General features: G+C 41.4%; 1 protein-coding gene across 1 annotated transcript in view; it reads left to right on the forward strand.

The window, feature by feature from the left end:
• LOC123832539 (tubulin-specific chaperone cofactor E-like protein) overlaps nt 1–17,565 on the forward strand; it is a 212,638-nt gene that overhangs the window by 118,545 nt on the left and 76,528 nt on the right. The window contains exons 14-17 of the mRNA XM_045860210.1: nt 1,822–2,392; nt 4,383–4,975; nt 6,283–6,856; nt 11,130–11,731. Coding sequence (XP_045716166.1) covers nt 1,822–2,392; nt 4,383–4,975; nt 6,283–6,856; nt 11,130–11,731 — 2,340 coding nt within the window. The remainder of the gene's footprint in view (nt 1–1,821; nt 2,393–4,382; nt 4,976–6,282; nt 6,857–11,129; nt 11,732–17,565) is intronic.

Raw genomic sequence — 17,565 nt, forward strand, 5'->3', positions numbered from 1 at the left:
TCTCCATGTCACACATTCAGGCCCTTACCTTACACCACCCTTGGATTCCAGCAGCAGTTGCCTGCCTGGTTTCTCTCCTAATGCTGACATACTTCAATGAGTCCTTCATGCTGGCCAGAATGAATGCAAGTCTGACTATGTGATTTTCTTTTTTAAAACCTTTTGGGGCTCACCTTACAGAGAAGGAATCCAAGTTTTTTTGTTTGTTTTTGTGGAATTTTGGTTTGTTTTAAAACACAGCTTTAAAGGCCCTTCTGTGTTCCCAATGCAGAGGCACAAACAATTTTCTAAAAACAGAAGTCAGACCATGATGATCTTTTGCCCCAGACACCCTCTTGGCTCTTCGTCTTGCTTAGTCAAAAGCCAAAATCTTCACAATGGCTGAAATACTTGGTCTGTTTTGGCTGCTCTTATCGCTCTGACATCACCTGCTACTCTTACTTTCTCTGTCACAGTCACACTGGCTTCCTGAGGTCCTGGGAGTTCCCTGGCACACTCCACTGAGGGCCTGGCTGACTGCTCTTCCTGAGCTGCCTTCACCAGATCACAGCATGGTTTACTTCCTCATCTCAAATGTCCCCTTCCCAGTGAAGTCTTCCCTGACTATCCTATTTGAAATTAGAAACTCTCTTTCCTAGTACTTTGTGACCCACATTCTCTGCTTTATTTTTCTGCAGAATATTTCCTGACATACTTACATATTTTACTTATTCATTTTGTTTGTTGTTGGTCTCCTCAACTAAAATAGAAGTTCCATGATGCTGGGATCTCCACTTGTTGCTAATCCTTAGCTCTTAGAATAGTGCTTAATACACAGAAAAGGCTAAATCACTGTTTGTTGAACAAATGTACCTCATCCCTGTCTCCAGCCTCATCTCTGTCTACCCTTTCTTTCTGCAGTCTGGTAACATTCAGATGACTGTCCCACCTGCTTTTATTTCTTTGTCCTGGAATTTCCTGTCCCCTACTCTTCCTTTGATCACTTCCATTTACCTTTAGAGACCCAAATCAGATGTAATCCCTTCCAAGAAGCTTTCTATGAGTTCCTCAGGCTGGATTAAAGTAAAAGTATGCTGATTTACTGTTCTCCTATTGCATCACCTATTGACACACACTTCAAACAGTATATTAAAAATATAATTTGTGGCCCTCTTCCTCAGTAGACTGAGAGCTTGTGAGAGACAGGGTCAATTATTATTATTTTTTAATTCCTTATTTCTCAGCACCTAACATAGTGCTTGGCACCCAGTAGGTGGTCAGATTTGTTGTTGGTGAATGATTCCATGACATCATCCTGACATCAGCAAGTGAAACACTCAGAGAATAATACCAGGGGACCTCAATGCTAAATCGTGTGGAACAGTTTATAGTATACACTTCTGCTGGGAGGAAGGGTCAGTGAGTGCTAAAGGCATTACAAGTACAGTGGAATATGTGTAACCTAACCTGAAATTTAAAGAAAGGAGATAAAGGAAAAGCAAGGTAACTAGTCTTTTGAGAAGAGACTTGAAGCTAGCAAGCCCTGGCACTCCAGGAAGAAGTGATAGCCACCTGCTCCCCTGGGGGAGTCGAGTGGCACTAGCAATGCATGTTTCTCACAGCTTAAGTAGCACCCAGTGCTCAGATGGCCCACATCAGCCTGATCTTGGGGCTTCCCCAGGCCTCTGCTGCAATAGGAAGGATGCCCACTGAAGCCCAGGCAGTTTGGGGGAACCATTCTCTCTGGAACATTGAGTTGCACTGCCTCCCTTTTCTGGAGGACATTAGCTGGAACCATTGCCTGGCACCTGCTCACCTGCCTTTTACTATTGTTGTTGGCAGGTTAATGATCTGGTGGCTTCTTTGCCCGTCACCTTAGACTTGGGGGCAGTGAAAATCTACCAGAGTGGCATGTCTACAGCTGTGGAAACGGATTTTGGGCTCTTAGTGACTTTTGATGGCCAGCATTACGCCTCCATTTCCATCCCAGGCTCCTATATAAACTCCACGTGTGGGCTCTGTGGGAACTACAATAAAAACCCACTGGATGATTTCCTCCGCCCAGATGGCAGGCCAGCCATGTCTGTCCTGGATCTAGGAGAGAGCTGGCGGGTCTACCACACCGAGTGGAGGTGTGATTCAGGCTGCGTGGACAACTGCACCCAATGCGATGCGGCCACGGAGACCCTCTACTTTGGCTCCGACTACTGTGGCTTCCTCAATAAGACCGACGGCCCCCTGTGGGAGTGTGGCACCATCATGGACCCCACAGCCTTTGTTCACAGCTGTGTGTATGACCTGTGCAGCGTGAGGGACAATGGGACACTCCTCTGTCAAGCCATCCAAGCCTATGCCCTTGTGTGCCAAGCCCTTGGCATTCCGATTGGAGACTGGCGAGTGCAGACTGGGTGTGGTAAGCTGACATCCCAACCAAATGGAAGGCTGCTCTTGTGCAGGGGGCAGGGAGAGGGTTTCTGAGCTCCTCAGAAATCTTGCTGAAACAAATTGTCTGACAGTGGAGGTGAGGTTGAAATACCACAAATTATAGAGAATGAACTGTAAAAGGATCTTTACTTGTACCCTCTCCACTCCAATATTATGGCCAGAAAACTAGAAATGATTGATGAGCAGAAATGGTCTGGAAACATGAAATGCTTGGCTGGAAGAAGGTCCTGCAGTGGGGTGGCAATCTGAGTTGAACCAGGAGGTGGGGCTTTCAGAGGTGCAGGTGGCTACCTTTGCGGCTGTTGAGTAAACACAGACATTAGCCCAGGTGGTCAAGACCCACCCTCAGCAAAGTACTTCACGTCCCAGTGAAACCAATGACATCTGTTCCCTGGCTCACTCTTCTTCACTTTAAGCCCCTTTAGGTTTTGTGTCTCTTGCTCTGTAGCACTTATGCTGATCTGCTGTAGGTGGTGGAAGAAGGGTCTGCAGATAGGAAGTATAGCATACCAGGAAAGAAGCCCTTTTATTTGAAATGCTAAGTGGTTAGGAAAAGCCCAACTGTGTGGGAAAATCCAGTTTATTTTGTTATATTTTTGGATCAAGCATCATTTAGTTACCTCATTATTTTTTCCTTCTAGCCCTCTTAAATCTGTCTTTCTTTCCCTATTATACAATTTTTTAAAACAAGCAAACAAAAATAGCTACTTAGAACTTTGTTTCTTTCCTGGTCCTTGGTTTTCTCCATGTAAGTAAACAGAAAATTATAACCCATGCATTTGAGAGTGCTATGGAGGTGAGAAAATTTAGAAATTTCTTTAAGTTCCAAGGCCAGAGGAAGATTTTTATCCTAGATATATAGGTTGGATTCCCATAAATCACCATGTGTCAGATTTAATGCTTTGAGTACTGGTCAAACTACTATAGACAGTGTATTTTTTTTTCTTCTTGTGACTGACCAGCTTCTATTATGTCTACAGCATCCAAATTTTGATTCAAGGTTAAATTGAATATGTTTTTACCTTGATCCTTTTATATCTAAGAGCATCCAAATTGCCTAACTAAATTCTTTCCTATAATGGCTATTTTATTCTGTGGTACTACTTTCCTATCTTTCACATTCTTCTCTCTTTCTCCCTCCCTCCTTCTGTCTTCCTCTCTCTAAATGTCAATGGGATGAGTCATATGTAATTCAAAGAGCTAATTTACCAGGCCCTTGAGCCCCTGCCTGTTGGATTCAACAAGATTCAAATATTTACATAGACTCAGATGTTCTTAAAATAAGAATGGAAGGTTTCTAAAGCAAGTAGGAAGGTCAGAAGGCCTCTAGTTCTAGTTCCATTCTAGTCTCTTGGAGGAATATGCACACAGTTCTTTTCAGATAGCCCAAGTTTGTTATTATTTTAGCATTCCAGAGAATTCATTTTTTTCAAACTCTTTGGTAATTCTTAGGTATTTTACGTGCCTGTCTGTTAGAAATTCTATATTTTCAAATTATTCCTCTAACAGTTACATTTTTCATTTCTGTTACAAGTTGAATTTATTTCCTCCTAAGAATGGGCCATGCCCTATAAAATCAGAATAATTTATATGTCTATCAGTTGAAGATCTTAAAACACCCTAATGATTGCAGATCACCAAATAATAAATCTATATTGAGTAATCTGTAGTTTAGCTAGCATAGCAACTTGAAGTTTAATTTTAGTCAAGATGGTCGAATGAGAGTAAAAGTTCACAAGTCACTCATGTTGCTCAGTAGTTATTAGGAAAGCAGTTGAGCTTGTTTCTACAGACACAACCTCAAGTCTGTTCTTCAAAGGAGTGGCTGCTTGGCCCTCTCTCTAGGAGCTATATGGAAGGAGCTCTTCTCCTCCTGGCTCCTGTGCATGGTGGCTTCTGGCCATTGGTGCCTGAGTAACTAACCTTGTTGTCATGCTCCCTTCTCTCCCTCACATCAGTGTCCACGGTGCAGTGTCCGAGCTTCAGCCACTATTCTGTGTGCACCAGCAGCTGCCCCGACACATGTTCAGACCTCACAGCCTCTCAGAACTGCGCCACACCATGCACGGAGGGCTGCGAGTGTAATGAGGGCTTTGTCCTCAGCACCAGCCAGTGTGTTCCGATGCACAAGTGCGGCTGCGACTTCGATGGCCACTACTACACCATGGGGGAGTTCTTTTGGGCCACAGCCAACTGCACCGTGCAGTGCCTGTGCGAGGAGGGCGGCGATGTGTACTGCTTCAATAAGACCTGCCGGGGAGGGGAGGTGTGTACGGTGGAGGATGGCTACCGTGGCTGCTTCCCCAAGCGGGAGACTGTGTGCCTGCTCAGCCAGAACCAAGTGCTGCACACCTTTGACGGGGCTGCCTATGCTTTCCCTTCTGAGTTCTCCTACACGCTGCTCAAGACCTGCCCGGAGCAGCCAGAGTACTTGGAAATCGACATCAATAAGAAGAAGCCTGATGGAGGGCCTGCCTGGCTTCGAGGTCTTCGGATCCTGGTGGCTAACCAGGAGGTCAAGATAGGAGGAATAGGGGCTTCAGAAGTCAAGGTGAGGCTTCTGCTGCCCTTGAGGGTTTCCCATGAGTCACACAAATGAAGGAACCATGTTCTTCAGGTTTGCTTTTTTGCCTCTGACTATGAGTGGATTCTAGAAAGATGGCAATTCCCAAATGGGAACATTATGGTCACTAAATAAGAGTCCAACAGGTGGAGAATGGAGGGAAGCTGGAATTTCTCAAATTAGATGTAGAAGGACTAGCTCTCCATTATAGTAAATACTCACAGGATGCTTACTATGTGCCAAGCACTCTTCTAAGCAGTATCACATTTAATCCTACCCAGTATTATCCTCATTTCATGGATAAGAAAACTGAGGTACAGAGAAGTTTAGTAACTTCCTCAGGGACACACAGCCACAGATGGTAGTCAAGCCCAGGCAGGCTAGCTCCAGAGTCTATGCCCTGTACCCTGTACTATAGTGACTCTCTTACCTATAATGGGAATTTATATGGGGTAATGCCAAGGGTGCCTGCCATGGTGCCCCTTGTCCCTCTGACCTGCTCTAAAATACCCAGGCTGAGGCATCTAGACTCATAGATCAATAGTTCTAGAAGGAATCTTAGGAATAATTTAGTGCAACTCCTTGTTTTCATATGAAGATCCCAAAAGGTGACCTTAAGAATGTGGCCTCACAGCTAAGTGACAGTGGAGCTGGGATAACAGAGGGCAGACCTTTCTTTCCCCAGTCTACCATGCATTCCATAATATCACATCAAGCTTAATTTAGAAAACAAAAGTCAAAGGGGTACTGTACAAGGATATGATAAAACACATCCACATACTGATAGGACTATATTTTCATTCCTACTGACACACTGGCAGAGATTAGTTCATTAAAAGAATAGAAAGAGATAGATAGGTGGATGGACAGCTAGATAACTAGATATATGCTTTATGCCACCAAGGGTCTAGGACACAGGCACAGTAAGATTTAAAGGGAAAAGGAGGAGCCTGAAATGTGGGGAAGTAAGGGCTCTATCCATGGAAAGGTGTCAGGCAGTGGGGGGAAGCCACACATGTACGATAACTTGCTCACATTTCAGTTTTGCTTTGGGTTAGCTTAGAGTCTTGTACATATGGAAATAAACAGTAAATATGTTGAATCAGAGGAGTCTAGAAATAAAAGAACAAAGATGCTCATGAAGGAACAGTTTTTGTCTGTCTGTGTGGTTTCTACAGATGGTCAGCTTCTTGACATTTCTCATAGTGCTGGTACTGGTACCAAGCCATGCTTTCATCCCATAGCCAGGAAAATTGTGTGCAGCTGCAATTGATGATAGTGATTTGATTTTTCAGGTGAATGGTCAAGAAGTAGAATTACCATTTTTCCATCTTTCGGGGAAGCTGGAAATTCATCGAAACAAAAACAGCACAACAGTAGAGTCCAAGGGTATTGTGAGTGTCCAGTACTCAGATACAGGTCTGCTCTACATCCGGCTCTCTACTGTTTACTTCAATTGCACTGGGGGCTTATGTGGCTTCTTCAATGCTAATGCCAGCGATGAGTTCTGTCTCCCCAATGGCAAATGCACAGACAACCTGGCCGTGTTCCTGGAAAGCTGGACAACTTTTGAGGAAATCTGCAATGGGGAGTGTGGGGACTTGCTGAAGGCCTGTAACAATGACTCGGAGCTGCTCAAATTTTATCGGAGCCGCTCCAGGTGTGGCATCATCAATGACCCCTCCAACAGCTCCTTCCTAGAGTGCCATGGGGTGGTCAACGTTACTGCCTACTACCGCACCTGCCTCTTTCGCCTGTGCCAGAGTGGAGGTAACGAGTCGGAGCTGTGTGACTCTGTGGCTCGGTACGCAAGCGCCTGCAAGAATGCTGATGTGGAAGTTGGCCCCTGGAGGACCTATGACTTCTGCCGTAAGTTGGGGCTCCATTATGGGGGAGGCCAGCTGGGTGGTGGGGAAGTACATGAGGCACTGGATCTTCTTTCTCAGGACTCTTCTTTATGATGCAGTGGAGCTCAAGGACAATATAATTCCTGAGTGCATCTTCCCTAGTCTGATTGTCCTCTGGAAGGCCGGTTACCCTAAACCAAAATGTTTCTCACCCACATTTTTGTTTCTAATTGCACAAAAACTTTTCATTGTAGAACAATTAGCCATCCTTTTGCCTGGTGGTTTTATCTAATACACATTATGCCAAAGGCTCCCTTGGTGCCTTCATTTTTTGGCAAGGAAGGGTCCAATTCAGTTTAGTAGAAGGTGATCATTCAGGCTGTCTTTCATGAACTAGAGGTTAGCACTGCTCTCTGGGGCAAACTTGGCAATGGCTATTAAGAAAATTTCATATTGCTGTACTTTTTATTTTGTCCCCAGAGTATCTGACCCCTCTCAGCAAGGCAGTGAAAGTACTTTAGTAATCAGAAGACCTGACATGTGACACTCTGGGTTACTTGGGAGACCACCAGGAGGGGTGGCTGGGAGGGTAGGGCTATGCCTGGAGCAAGGACTGCCCCACCTGGACTTTAACACCCATCCCTTTCTCATCAAAACATTTGACCCTAAACCAGCACCAGTGCCACCGTTAAGACTACATCCTCTATATTTGTTTATTTCTTCCTACTTAAGTTTGTTTTTAAAAACTTTTTATTCTGAAATAATTTCAAAGTTATAGAAAAGTTGCAAGAATATGTGTATACCCTTTACTCAGATTAACCTATTGTTATGATTTTGTCCCATATGCTTTTTATTCTCTCTCACTCTTTCTCCATTTGAAAGTAAGTTGTATGCATTGTGCCTCTTGTTGCTAAATACTTCAGTGTGTATTTCCTTAAAAGAATGATACTCATCTGCTGTGCATCCACACTCAGACTCTTGCACGGGTGATGGGCGTCTGCCTAACAGCATCACACCCCATTCAGGGCACATTCTGTCCAACTTCTCTCGTGGGTCATAAGCAGACTGATACCCTGGTCAAAGATGTTTTCCACTGTTTCTATTATATAGTCATTATGTTTTTCTCTTGAAAATAATGAGCAATATTGCTAGGAGATACTTTAAGACCATACAAGTATCCTGCATGTGATCCAAACCCCCTCATTAATTTAGTGCTCATTAATAATGTTTGCTTACATCAACCTGTAGCACGATGATTACAAACTGATGCCTGTCAGCTCTGTCACAGTCTCACATCTACCAGTGAGCAGAGGTCATTCTGCTGTGAACAGAAGCCTTCCCTTCTCTTTGGCCTGTCTGCCTCTCATCCATCCATCCATCCATCCATCCTTCTATCTGTCTCAACCATCTATCTCTCATCAATATAGATACACAGATTTCTGATTGTTTCAATTATTTATATTTCATATTACATTTTTAATTATTTTGGTGTTAAAATTGTTCTACATGGGGCCTGTGGGAATTCCTTCAAGTTGCCTCCTGTGTCCTCTCGGCACAACCCTGTCATTTTCTTACTTTCTGGCATTAAGAAAATATTGCACATTCATATCTTAACTTTCCCCAGTCCCAGACTAAAACCAGCCATTACTCCAAGAAGCCCCAATTTCTTTTGGTGAAGAAAGTATTAGAAACCAAGATCTGTGTGAGGCTTACCCATTGCTATTGGAATAGTCTTGCTTTATCTCTAAGCCCTTTCAACAGAAGTATCTCAGAGCTAAAAACTAACACACACACACACTCACACACTTCTCTTTAAATATCTGGTTTCTGAGCTTTAGAAGTTCCAGGTGCATATGGAGTATTTGGTGGCTGTTATCTCAGAAAAGGGCAGTTGGATATCTGGAAAATCTTAGCCTACTTGGGAGGAATTAATAGCAGATGCTGTGAATCTTAAAGCTGGAATTCTAGGAGCGTACTCTTTCATGGTCACCCGCAGGAAAAGAGGTCCGAAGGGTTCCACTGTCCATCGCCTCTCGTAATCTTGTAATACTTTCCTTGTATCACCTTGTAATACTTTCCTAAAGCCTTCCTTTTAGTCCGCTTCCCTTCCTACTCCTCTGTGCTCTCTCCAGTTTATCTAATATGATCTTTGTTCCCACACCAGCACTCAGTCTTCCAGGTGTAGTTCCTGCACATGTGGAATTCTTGAGTGGCCACACACCAGGTCCATTTTGTTGCAGGCCATGTCCGTGCCCTTCCATTAGACACTGACCTCCTGCCCAGCAGGAAGTGTTTGCACTACATGAGACATTGTTTATATGAAGTGAGTGCAGTGGGGTGGTAAGGAGACCCTCTTTTCCTGGATGTGACAGATACCAGGAAGAGTCTCTCACTGCCCCTCTCAGGGCTGTAGAGCTGGAGGAAGCTCCTGGGAGCAGCTTTTATAGAGGCATGTGGACAGGAACATGGCTCCTTCAGGAGAAGGGCCAGGGCTCACGTTGCAGAAACCCTCCAGGATGTCTCACCCACACCTGTGTGCGTGGGTCTGGGGAAGAGAACTGGAATGTGCATACTCAATTCATCTAGTCACCGGGTACTAAGTTCATCTGGTCAGTGTCTTATGAAAAGGGGATTGATTAGACTGGGCCACCAGCTGCAAAGCAGGAACACAATCTTCTTTAGACTTAGAGAGAGACAACCATAGCTTCTGTTCAGATGTATTTAACCAGACCTCTTGTTGGCAGAGCCAAGCTGCTATTAAAATAATTTCACAGAGGCATTTCTGGGTTCAGGGGATATTTATCACTTACATCTGTGTGTCCCAGACTTTCAGACAAATTCAGACAACATGGAAACTCACAAAGTGAGATATATTTAAATAAGTCATGTTGTTTGCTATTATTATGAACTTACAGTCAGTGTTATAAACATTCATAACTTAGAGACAAATGTGAAAGTCCCTCAATGCAGACATATTAATTAGTGCTGGACTTGCCTTCAACTCCAGTGCTGTATGGTATTGTACTCAGTGGGAGTAGGGGTGGTCCTTTGGCCCAGAGGGAAAAAATGACTGCTTTCAGTACTGCATGCTGTGGGACTGTTGAGCAGGTACTTGTGGGCAGAGCTATTATTGCCATGCCACTTAATTTCTGTATCATCCTTCATGTCCTTGGATTCTAAGACATTATTAAGGAGTAATAGGGTGCATCAGGGCTTTGAAAAAAATTCTAAAGGCAAGATCTTATTCTCCTAGGAGATGGTGCAGACTCTCACAATCTTTAGACTATGCAGACTTTTAAGTAGATTTCTTCTGTGTTCCCATATTCTTCCCTGCCCGTGTCAAATTTTGACAAGCTCTATAATAAAGAAAATGGGAATATTGCCTGGAACTCCATGGTGAGCAGCAGGTGCTGCTATTATTCTATGTGTTGTGCTTTGTGACTCAGAGACTTGATCTATCAAGGAAGGCTTCTGGGCAGAAGTGCCAGTTGAAATGAAACTTGAAGAATGGGTATGATTTAGCTTTGTGGGGCCGTCCAGGTGGGGGAAAGAGTGTAAGCAAAGGAGGCAGAGGCTCATCCAGAAAGTGGTGAGGAGGTGGAAGAGGCCAGGAAGCAGCAGATAAGAGAAATGAAAGTCAGAGGGAAAGATCAATTTGCAGAGTAAAAATGCCTTCATAAAGGCTATTCATAATAGAAGAAAGTGTGAAGAAGGTGAAGGGCATTGAGACTCTACTGTGTAAATTACATTAGCTTATTGATCCTCAGAACAACTAGGCTAGGTCTTTATTTCATAAAAGAAGAAACTGAAGCTTGGACATGGTGTCCACAGCATCTGTTCTTATAGGATGCTCTCCCTAGGGTCTTCAAGTAGGGAGATCCAGGTTCAGATCTCTCTCCAGTAAGGTTAAGTCACTGACCTTTAGCCTTCTCATCTCTAAGCCAAGGAGGATAAGACTTTCCTCACCTTCTAGGTCACTGAGAAAAGTTACACTAAAGTGCCTGTCACAGTGCCTGGCATGTAGTAGGAGCTCCATATAGGCTTGCAGTCTTGACATCTTCTCCATGGGAAGCTAAATGCACCTGAGGCAAACATGAGCAAGGGGTTTCCTGAGCCTTTGCTGACCCCAGTGAGATGACATGGCACTGACTGAGCTCATTGTGCTGTCTGATAAGAATGTACCCAGCATACCCACACATGCACAGCCACACACATGTGTGCTAATGAGTGTACCCACACTCTGTCTGTGACCTCTGCTCTTTTCTCAAGCCTGTCTTCTCCTTGACCACCCTCAGCTCTGGAGTGCCCGGAGAACAGCCACTTTGAGGAATGTGTGACGTGCACGGAGACCTGTGAGACCCTGGCCCTGGGTCCCATCTGTGTGGACAGCTGCTCTGAGGGGTGTCAGTGTGACGAGGGCTATGCCCTACAAGGCAGCCAGTGTGTCACCCGCAGTGAGTGTGGCTGCAACTTTGAGGGGCACCAGCTTGCCACCAATGAGACCTTTTGGGTAGACCTGGATTGCCAGATCTTCTGCTATTGCAACGGCACAGACAACAGCGTCCACTGTGAGACTGTCCCCTGCAAGGACGACGAGTACTGCATGGAGGAAGGTGGCCTGTACTACTGCCAGGCCCGCACGGATGCCTCCTGCATTGTGTCTGGCTATGGCCACTACCTGACCTTTGATGGCTACCCTTTTGACTTCCAGACCAGCTGCCCACTCATCCTGTGCACCACAGGAAACAGGCCAAGCTCAGACACTTTCCCCAAGTTTGTCGTCACAGCCAAGAATGAGGACCGAGACCCATCACTGGCCTTGTGGGTCAAGCAGGTGGATGTGACCGTGTTTGGCTACAGCATAGTGATTCACAGGGCCTATAAGCACACTGTGCTGGTGAGTAGTCACAGGCCAGACCCCAGGAAGGGGCTGCAGGGATGGGAGGATGGGGGTCTTGGATCAGCAAGTCAGACAGCTGCTGAATCAGGCTGGTTCAGAATCTAAGGACAAGCATAGGCAGAAGTTGGAGCAGAGAGGGCCCTGGAGATTTTTTCTCTGTATCTTACAGGTAAGGAGACTGAGCCTCAGCAATCTTCCCAAGTCATAGGTACCAAATTCAGCACCAGCTCTAGAATGGGTCTTTCCACAGTGCAGCAGAGAGTGCTGGGCAAAGCACATGCCTGCACACAAACCCTGGGCTGGCTACTGCAACGTGGCCCTGGGCAGTTGCTCTGTCTGTTGGAGAGAACACATACCCAGTGCAGATCAGGCATCTGAAGGGGTACTATTATCTAATCTGCCTCCTTCCCTTGTTTGGGATCAGGATGATATTTGCCTGCTCTGGCCTCTTCTCCCTCCTCCAGTCTTCCTGAGGCTCTTGCATGGTTTGGGAGTTCAAGTCCTGCAAGCATTTAGACAACTTGGTGGCTCTCTTACAGTCTCTCTCCTCATGTAGCCCTCGGTTCCCCGTTTCTATCCTTCCCACCTTTTCATCACCTAGACCATGAATAGAGAAGCCAGTAGGGGCTGAGGAGTTCTGTGCTCTCCTGGCTAAGTGTAAGGACCTCAGACAAGCAGCAGGCCCAGCACTCCTTGTCCAAAGCCTTGCTCTGAGCATGACTTGGGCACAAACAAGCCAGCTTCTGACTTAGCATTTTGGAGGAGCTGATTTAGGGTGTTAGACTTTTTACATTTTCCTCACTGGTCTGTGACACAATATTCCTCTAAAGGGACTCTTTTTCATCTTGTATACATTCTCTTTAAAATTCTGAGCTATTACTAAAGTGTTCCCTGGGCAACTTCACTGATTTCTTTCCTTCCTTAGGATTTCTCTGACAAAGACAGGTTTTAAAGCTTCATAAATCATCCCTTTCACATTGATTGGAAAATGTGCCTTAACATCTAAAGCAGAGGTCTCACTATGTTCATTCTTCCCTTTCTTGGATATTATACAAAAAATCCAGATTCTTTTTCTCTGTGCTTCTTATAACAGTTGGTTACTATATCCATTACTGCATTAATTGTACAGTATTTTCTGGTGATATTCATGTCACTCAATTCTAACTGTGGGCTTCTTGACAGTACGAACCAAACATAATTAATCTTTATGGTAAATGAGTATACAGTGCCCTGCATATAATGACACTCAAGAGATTGGTCAGATGAGGGAATGGGATAACATAGTAATGCCTTTCTTCCAAGGTTTCTAGGACTTGTTTTGCTGCTGGTCACTTTTGCCGCAATCTGGGAGATTAAATTGCCACTGAGGCAGATTACAAATATATCAGATAGTTTGCTTTCAGCCACGTAAGGTTTCTAACAGATGTCTAGATACTTTATGTTGTCCATTGCAATAACCTCTCTTACCCATTTTCACCATATGTGTAAAACAAACAAATCAACCATTTCATCCATGTGGCTTGCCCTTTTTTTCCTCATTTGATATGTCCCTACTCTTAGATTTATGCATTTTTTAAATTTAAATTTTAAATTTTTATTTTTCAATTATAGTCTACTTTCAGTATTATTTTGTATTAGTTCCAGATGTACAGCATAGTGGTAGACAATGATATACTTTACAAAGTGTTCCCCCTATATTTTTAATACCCACCTGGCACCATACGTAGTTATTACATTGTTAACAATATTACTTATGCTGTGCTTTACATCCTCATGACTATTTTATAACTACCAATTGGTATTTCTTAATTCTTTCATCTCTTTCACCCAGTCCCCCACCATTCTGCCCTCTCTATAAGGCTCTTTCAATTTTATTTGTTTCCTTATTTTGTTCTTTAGATTCCACAGATAAGTGAAATTATATTATTTGTCTTTCTGTAACTGACTTATTTCACTTACATTAATATCCTCTAGGAGGTCCATTCATGCTGTTGCAAATGGTAACGTTTCATTCTTTTTATGGTGGAGTAATATTCCATTGTATATATGTACTACCTCTTCTTGATCCATATGTCCGTTGGTGGGCAATTGGGTTGTTTTCATGTCTTGACTATTATAATCAATGCTGCAATAAACATGGGGGTACATGTATTCTTTCCAATTAGTGTTTTGGGTTTATTCAGATATATAACCAAAGCTGGAATCCCTGGGTCATAAGGCAGTTCGTGTTTAATTTTTTGAGGAACTTTCATACTGTTTTCCATAGTGACTATACTACCAATCTGCATTCCCACCAACAGTGCATGAGGGGTCCCTTTTCTGGAAATCCTTACCAATACTTGATGTTTATCAGTTTATTGATGGTAGCCATTCTGACAGGTGTGAAGTGATATCTTATCATGGTTTTAATTTGCATTTCTCTGATGATTAGTGACACTGAGCATCTTTTTATATGTCTGTTGGCCATCTATATGTCCTCTTTGGAGAAGTGTCTATTCAGGTCTTCTGTCCATTTTTAAATTGAATTGTTTGGTATTTTCGTGATAAGTAGTATGAGTTCTTCATAAATTCTGGATATTAACCCTTTTCAAATGAATCAGTGGTGAATATCTTTTCCTGATCAGTAGGTTGTTTTTCCATTTCTTTGGTGGTTTCTTTTGCTATAGAAAAACTTTTTAGTTTGATATAGTCCCATTTGTTTGCATATTTGTTTGTTTTGGTTCCCTTGCCTGAAGAGATATATCAGAAAAAAATATTGCTAAGAGAAATGTCAGGGATTTTAATGCTTATGTTTCTTTTGAAAATTTTTATGTTTTCAAGTCTTACATTGAAGTTTTTCATATATTTCAAGTTTATTCTTGCATACTGTGTAAGAAGTTAGTCTAGTTTCATTTATTTGCATGTATCTGTCCAATTTTTCCAGCATCATTTATTGAACAGACTTTACCCCATTGTATGTTCTTGCCTCCTTTGTCAAATATTAATTGACCATATAGATGCAGGTTTCTTTCTGGGCTCTCTATTCTGTTCCATTGATCTACATGTCTGTTTTTATGCCAGTAACATGCTGTTTTGATTAGTATGGCCTTGAAATATAGTTTGATATCAGGTATTGTGATACTTCCAACTTTTTTTCTTCTTTGTCAGTATTACTGAAGCTATTCAGGGTCATTTTTTATTTCACATACATTTTTAAGAGTCTCATGGTCTACCATCTGAACTAGCCAGGCATGCCTTATTTCATATACATTTTTAGATTATTTGTTTTGTGAAATATGCCACTGGTATTTTGATGGAAATTTGTTGAATATATAGATTGCTTTGGAGAGTATGGACATTTTAACATATTAATTCTTCTTATCCATGAATGTGGTATATTATTCCATTTATTTGTATCTTCTTCAGTGCCTTATAATTTTCTAGGCACAGGTCTTTTCCCTCCTTAGTCAAATTTATTCCTAGGTATTTTATATTGTTTTTGATATAATTTAAATGACATTGTTTTATTTGTTTCCCTTTCAGATGGTTTATTTTTGGTGTATAAAAATGTTGATTTCTTAATATTGATTTTGTATTCTGCTTTACTGAATTCATTTATCACTTCTAGTAGTTTTTTGGTGGAATCTTTAGAGTTCTCTATATATCATGTCAGCTGCAAATAATGACAGTTTTACTTCTTCCTTTCCAATTTGTATGCCTTTATTTCCTTATTTTGTCTGATAGGTGTCTAGGACTTCCAGTATTACCTTGAATTAGAGCAGTGAAACCAGACATCCCCACCTTGTTCAAGATATTAAGGGAATTACTTTTTGTTTTCTTCCATTGTGTAGGATGTTGGCTGTAGGTTTGTCATATATGGCTTTTGGTGTTGAGGTATGACTCCTCTATTCCCACTTTGCTGAGAGTTTTTTTAATCATAAGTAGGTGGGTTTTGTCAAATGTTTTTTCTGCATCTATTGATATGATCATGTGATTATTATCCTTAAATTTTTATGTGGTATATCAATCACATTAACTGATTTGATGATATTGTACCAACCTTTCATACCAGAAATAAACCCCATTTGACCATTGTGTATGATTTTTTTAAGTTTATTGTTGGATTTGGTTTGCTAATATTTTGTTGAGGATTTTTACATTGATATTCATCAGGGATATAAATCCATATATATATATATTTTGTAATGTCTTACCTAGTTTTGGAATTCAGATAATGCTGGCTTTGTAAAATGATCTTAGGAGTCTTCCCACCTCTTGATTTTTTTTGGAATTGTTTGAAAAGGAGAGGTGTTAGTTCTAATTTGAAAGTGTGATCAAATTCTGCTGTGAATCCATCAAGTTCAGTACTTTTGTTTACTGGGAGTTTTTTTTTATTACTGTTTTGATTTCATAAGTTGTAAACAGTCTGTTCTTATTTTCTGATTCTTCTTGATTCAGTGTTGGAAGTGTTTTATTTGTCTAGGAAGTTATCTATTTCTTCCACAGTGCCCAATTTGTTGGCATATTCTGTGTAATATTTTCTTAATCATCCTTTTATTTCTGTGGTGTCAGTTGTTACTTCTTTTATTTCAGATTCTATGTTTTCTCTCTTTTTTCTTGAAGAGTCTAGTTAAAGGTTTTTCAGTTTTGTTTATCTTTTAAAAATGAGTCCTTGTTGCATTGATCTTTTATATTACTATTTTTAGTTTCTATGTCATTTATTACAGCTCTAATTATTCCTTTCTTCTACTCATTGTGGGCTTTGTTTGTTCTTTTACTTGTTCCTTCAGGTATAAGGTTAGATGGCTTATTTGAGATTTTTCTTGCTTCTTGAGGTAGGTCTGAATGCTGTAAATTTCTCCCATAGGACTGCTATTGGTGTGCCCCATAGATTTTGGAAAGTTTTTCCAAGACAAATGAAAATGTACATTTTTATTTGTCTCAAGGTAACATTTTATTTATTTCTTGATCTCATTGTTAACCCATTCATTGTTTAGTAACATGTTATTTAGCTTTAATGTGTTTGTGTGTTTTTCAGTTTTTTTCTTATAATGTATTTCTAGTTTCATACTACTGCAGTCACAGAAGATGCTTGATATGATTTCAATCTTCTTAAATTTATTAAGACTTGTTTTGTGTCCTGACATGCAGTCTATCCTGGAAAATTTTCTATGTGCACTTGAAAAGAATGTATATTCTGCTGCTTGGGGGTGAAATGCTCTGAAAATGTCAAATAAATCCACCTGATCTAGTGTATCATTTAAGGCTGCTGTTTCCTTGTTGATTTTCTATCTGGAAGATCTGTCCACTGATGTCAATATGGTGTCAAAGTGCCCTATTATGACTGTGTTACTGTGAATCTCTTCATTTATGTCCATCAAGATTTGTTTTACATACTGGATGGGACAAAAGTAGGTTTACAGTTATTAGCATGTGAAACAGAGTTTATTCTTATATTATTATTTATTATTATTGTATTATTTTCCATACAAACAACTTAAAACCTACTTTGCCCCTCCTTATATTAAGGTGCTCTTCTGTTAAGTGTGTAAATATTTACAACAGTTATATTCTCTTATTAGATTGATCCCTTTATTATTATGTAGTGTCTTTTGTCTCTTACTACAGCTTTTGTCTTAAAGTCTGTTTCATCTGATTTAAGTATTGCTACCCAAGCTTTTCTTTAACTTTTCATTTGCATGAAATATCTTTTTCTATATTTTTCCTTTCAGTCTGTGTGTGTCTTTTATTCTGAGTTGGATATTTTGTAGAGAGCATATGTACATCTTGTTTTATTTTCCCTTCAGCTACCTTAAGTATTTTGATTAGAGCATTTATGATCTTTACATTTA

This window comes from Phyllostomus hastatus, unplaced genomic scaffold (assembly GCF_019186645.2).
Source record: "Phyllostomus hastatus isolate PE091 unplaced genomic scaffold, TTU_PhHast_1.1 phas_scaffold_193, whole genome shotgun sequence".
NCBI lineage: Eukaryota > Metazoa > Chordata > Mammalia > Chiroptera > Phyllostomidae > Phyllostomus > Phyllostomus hastatus.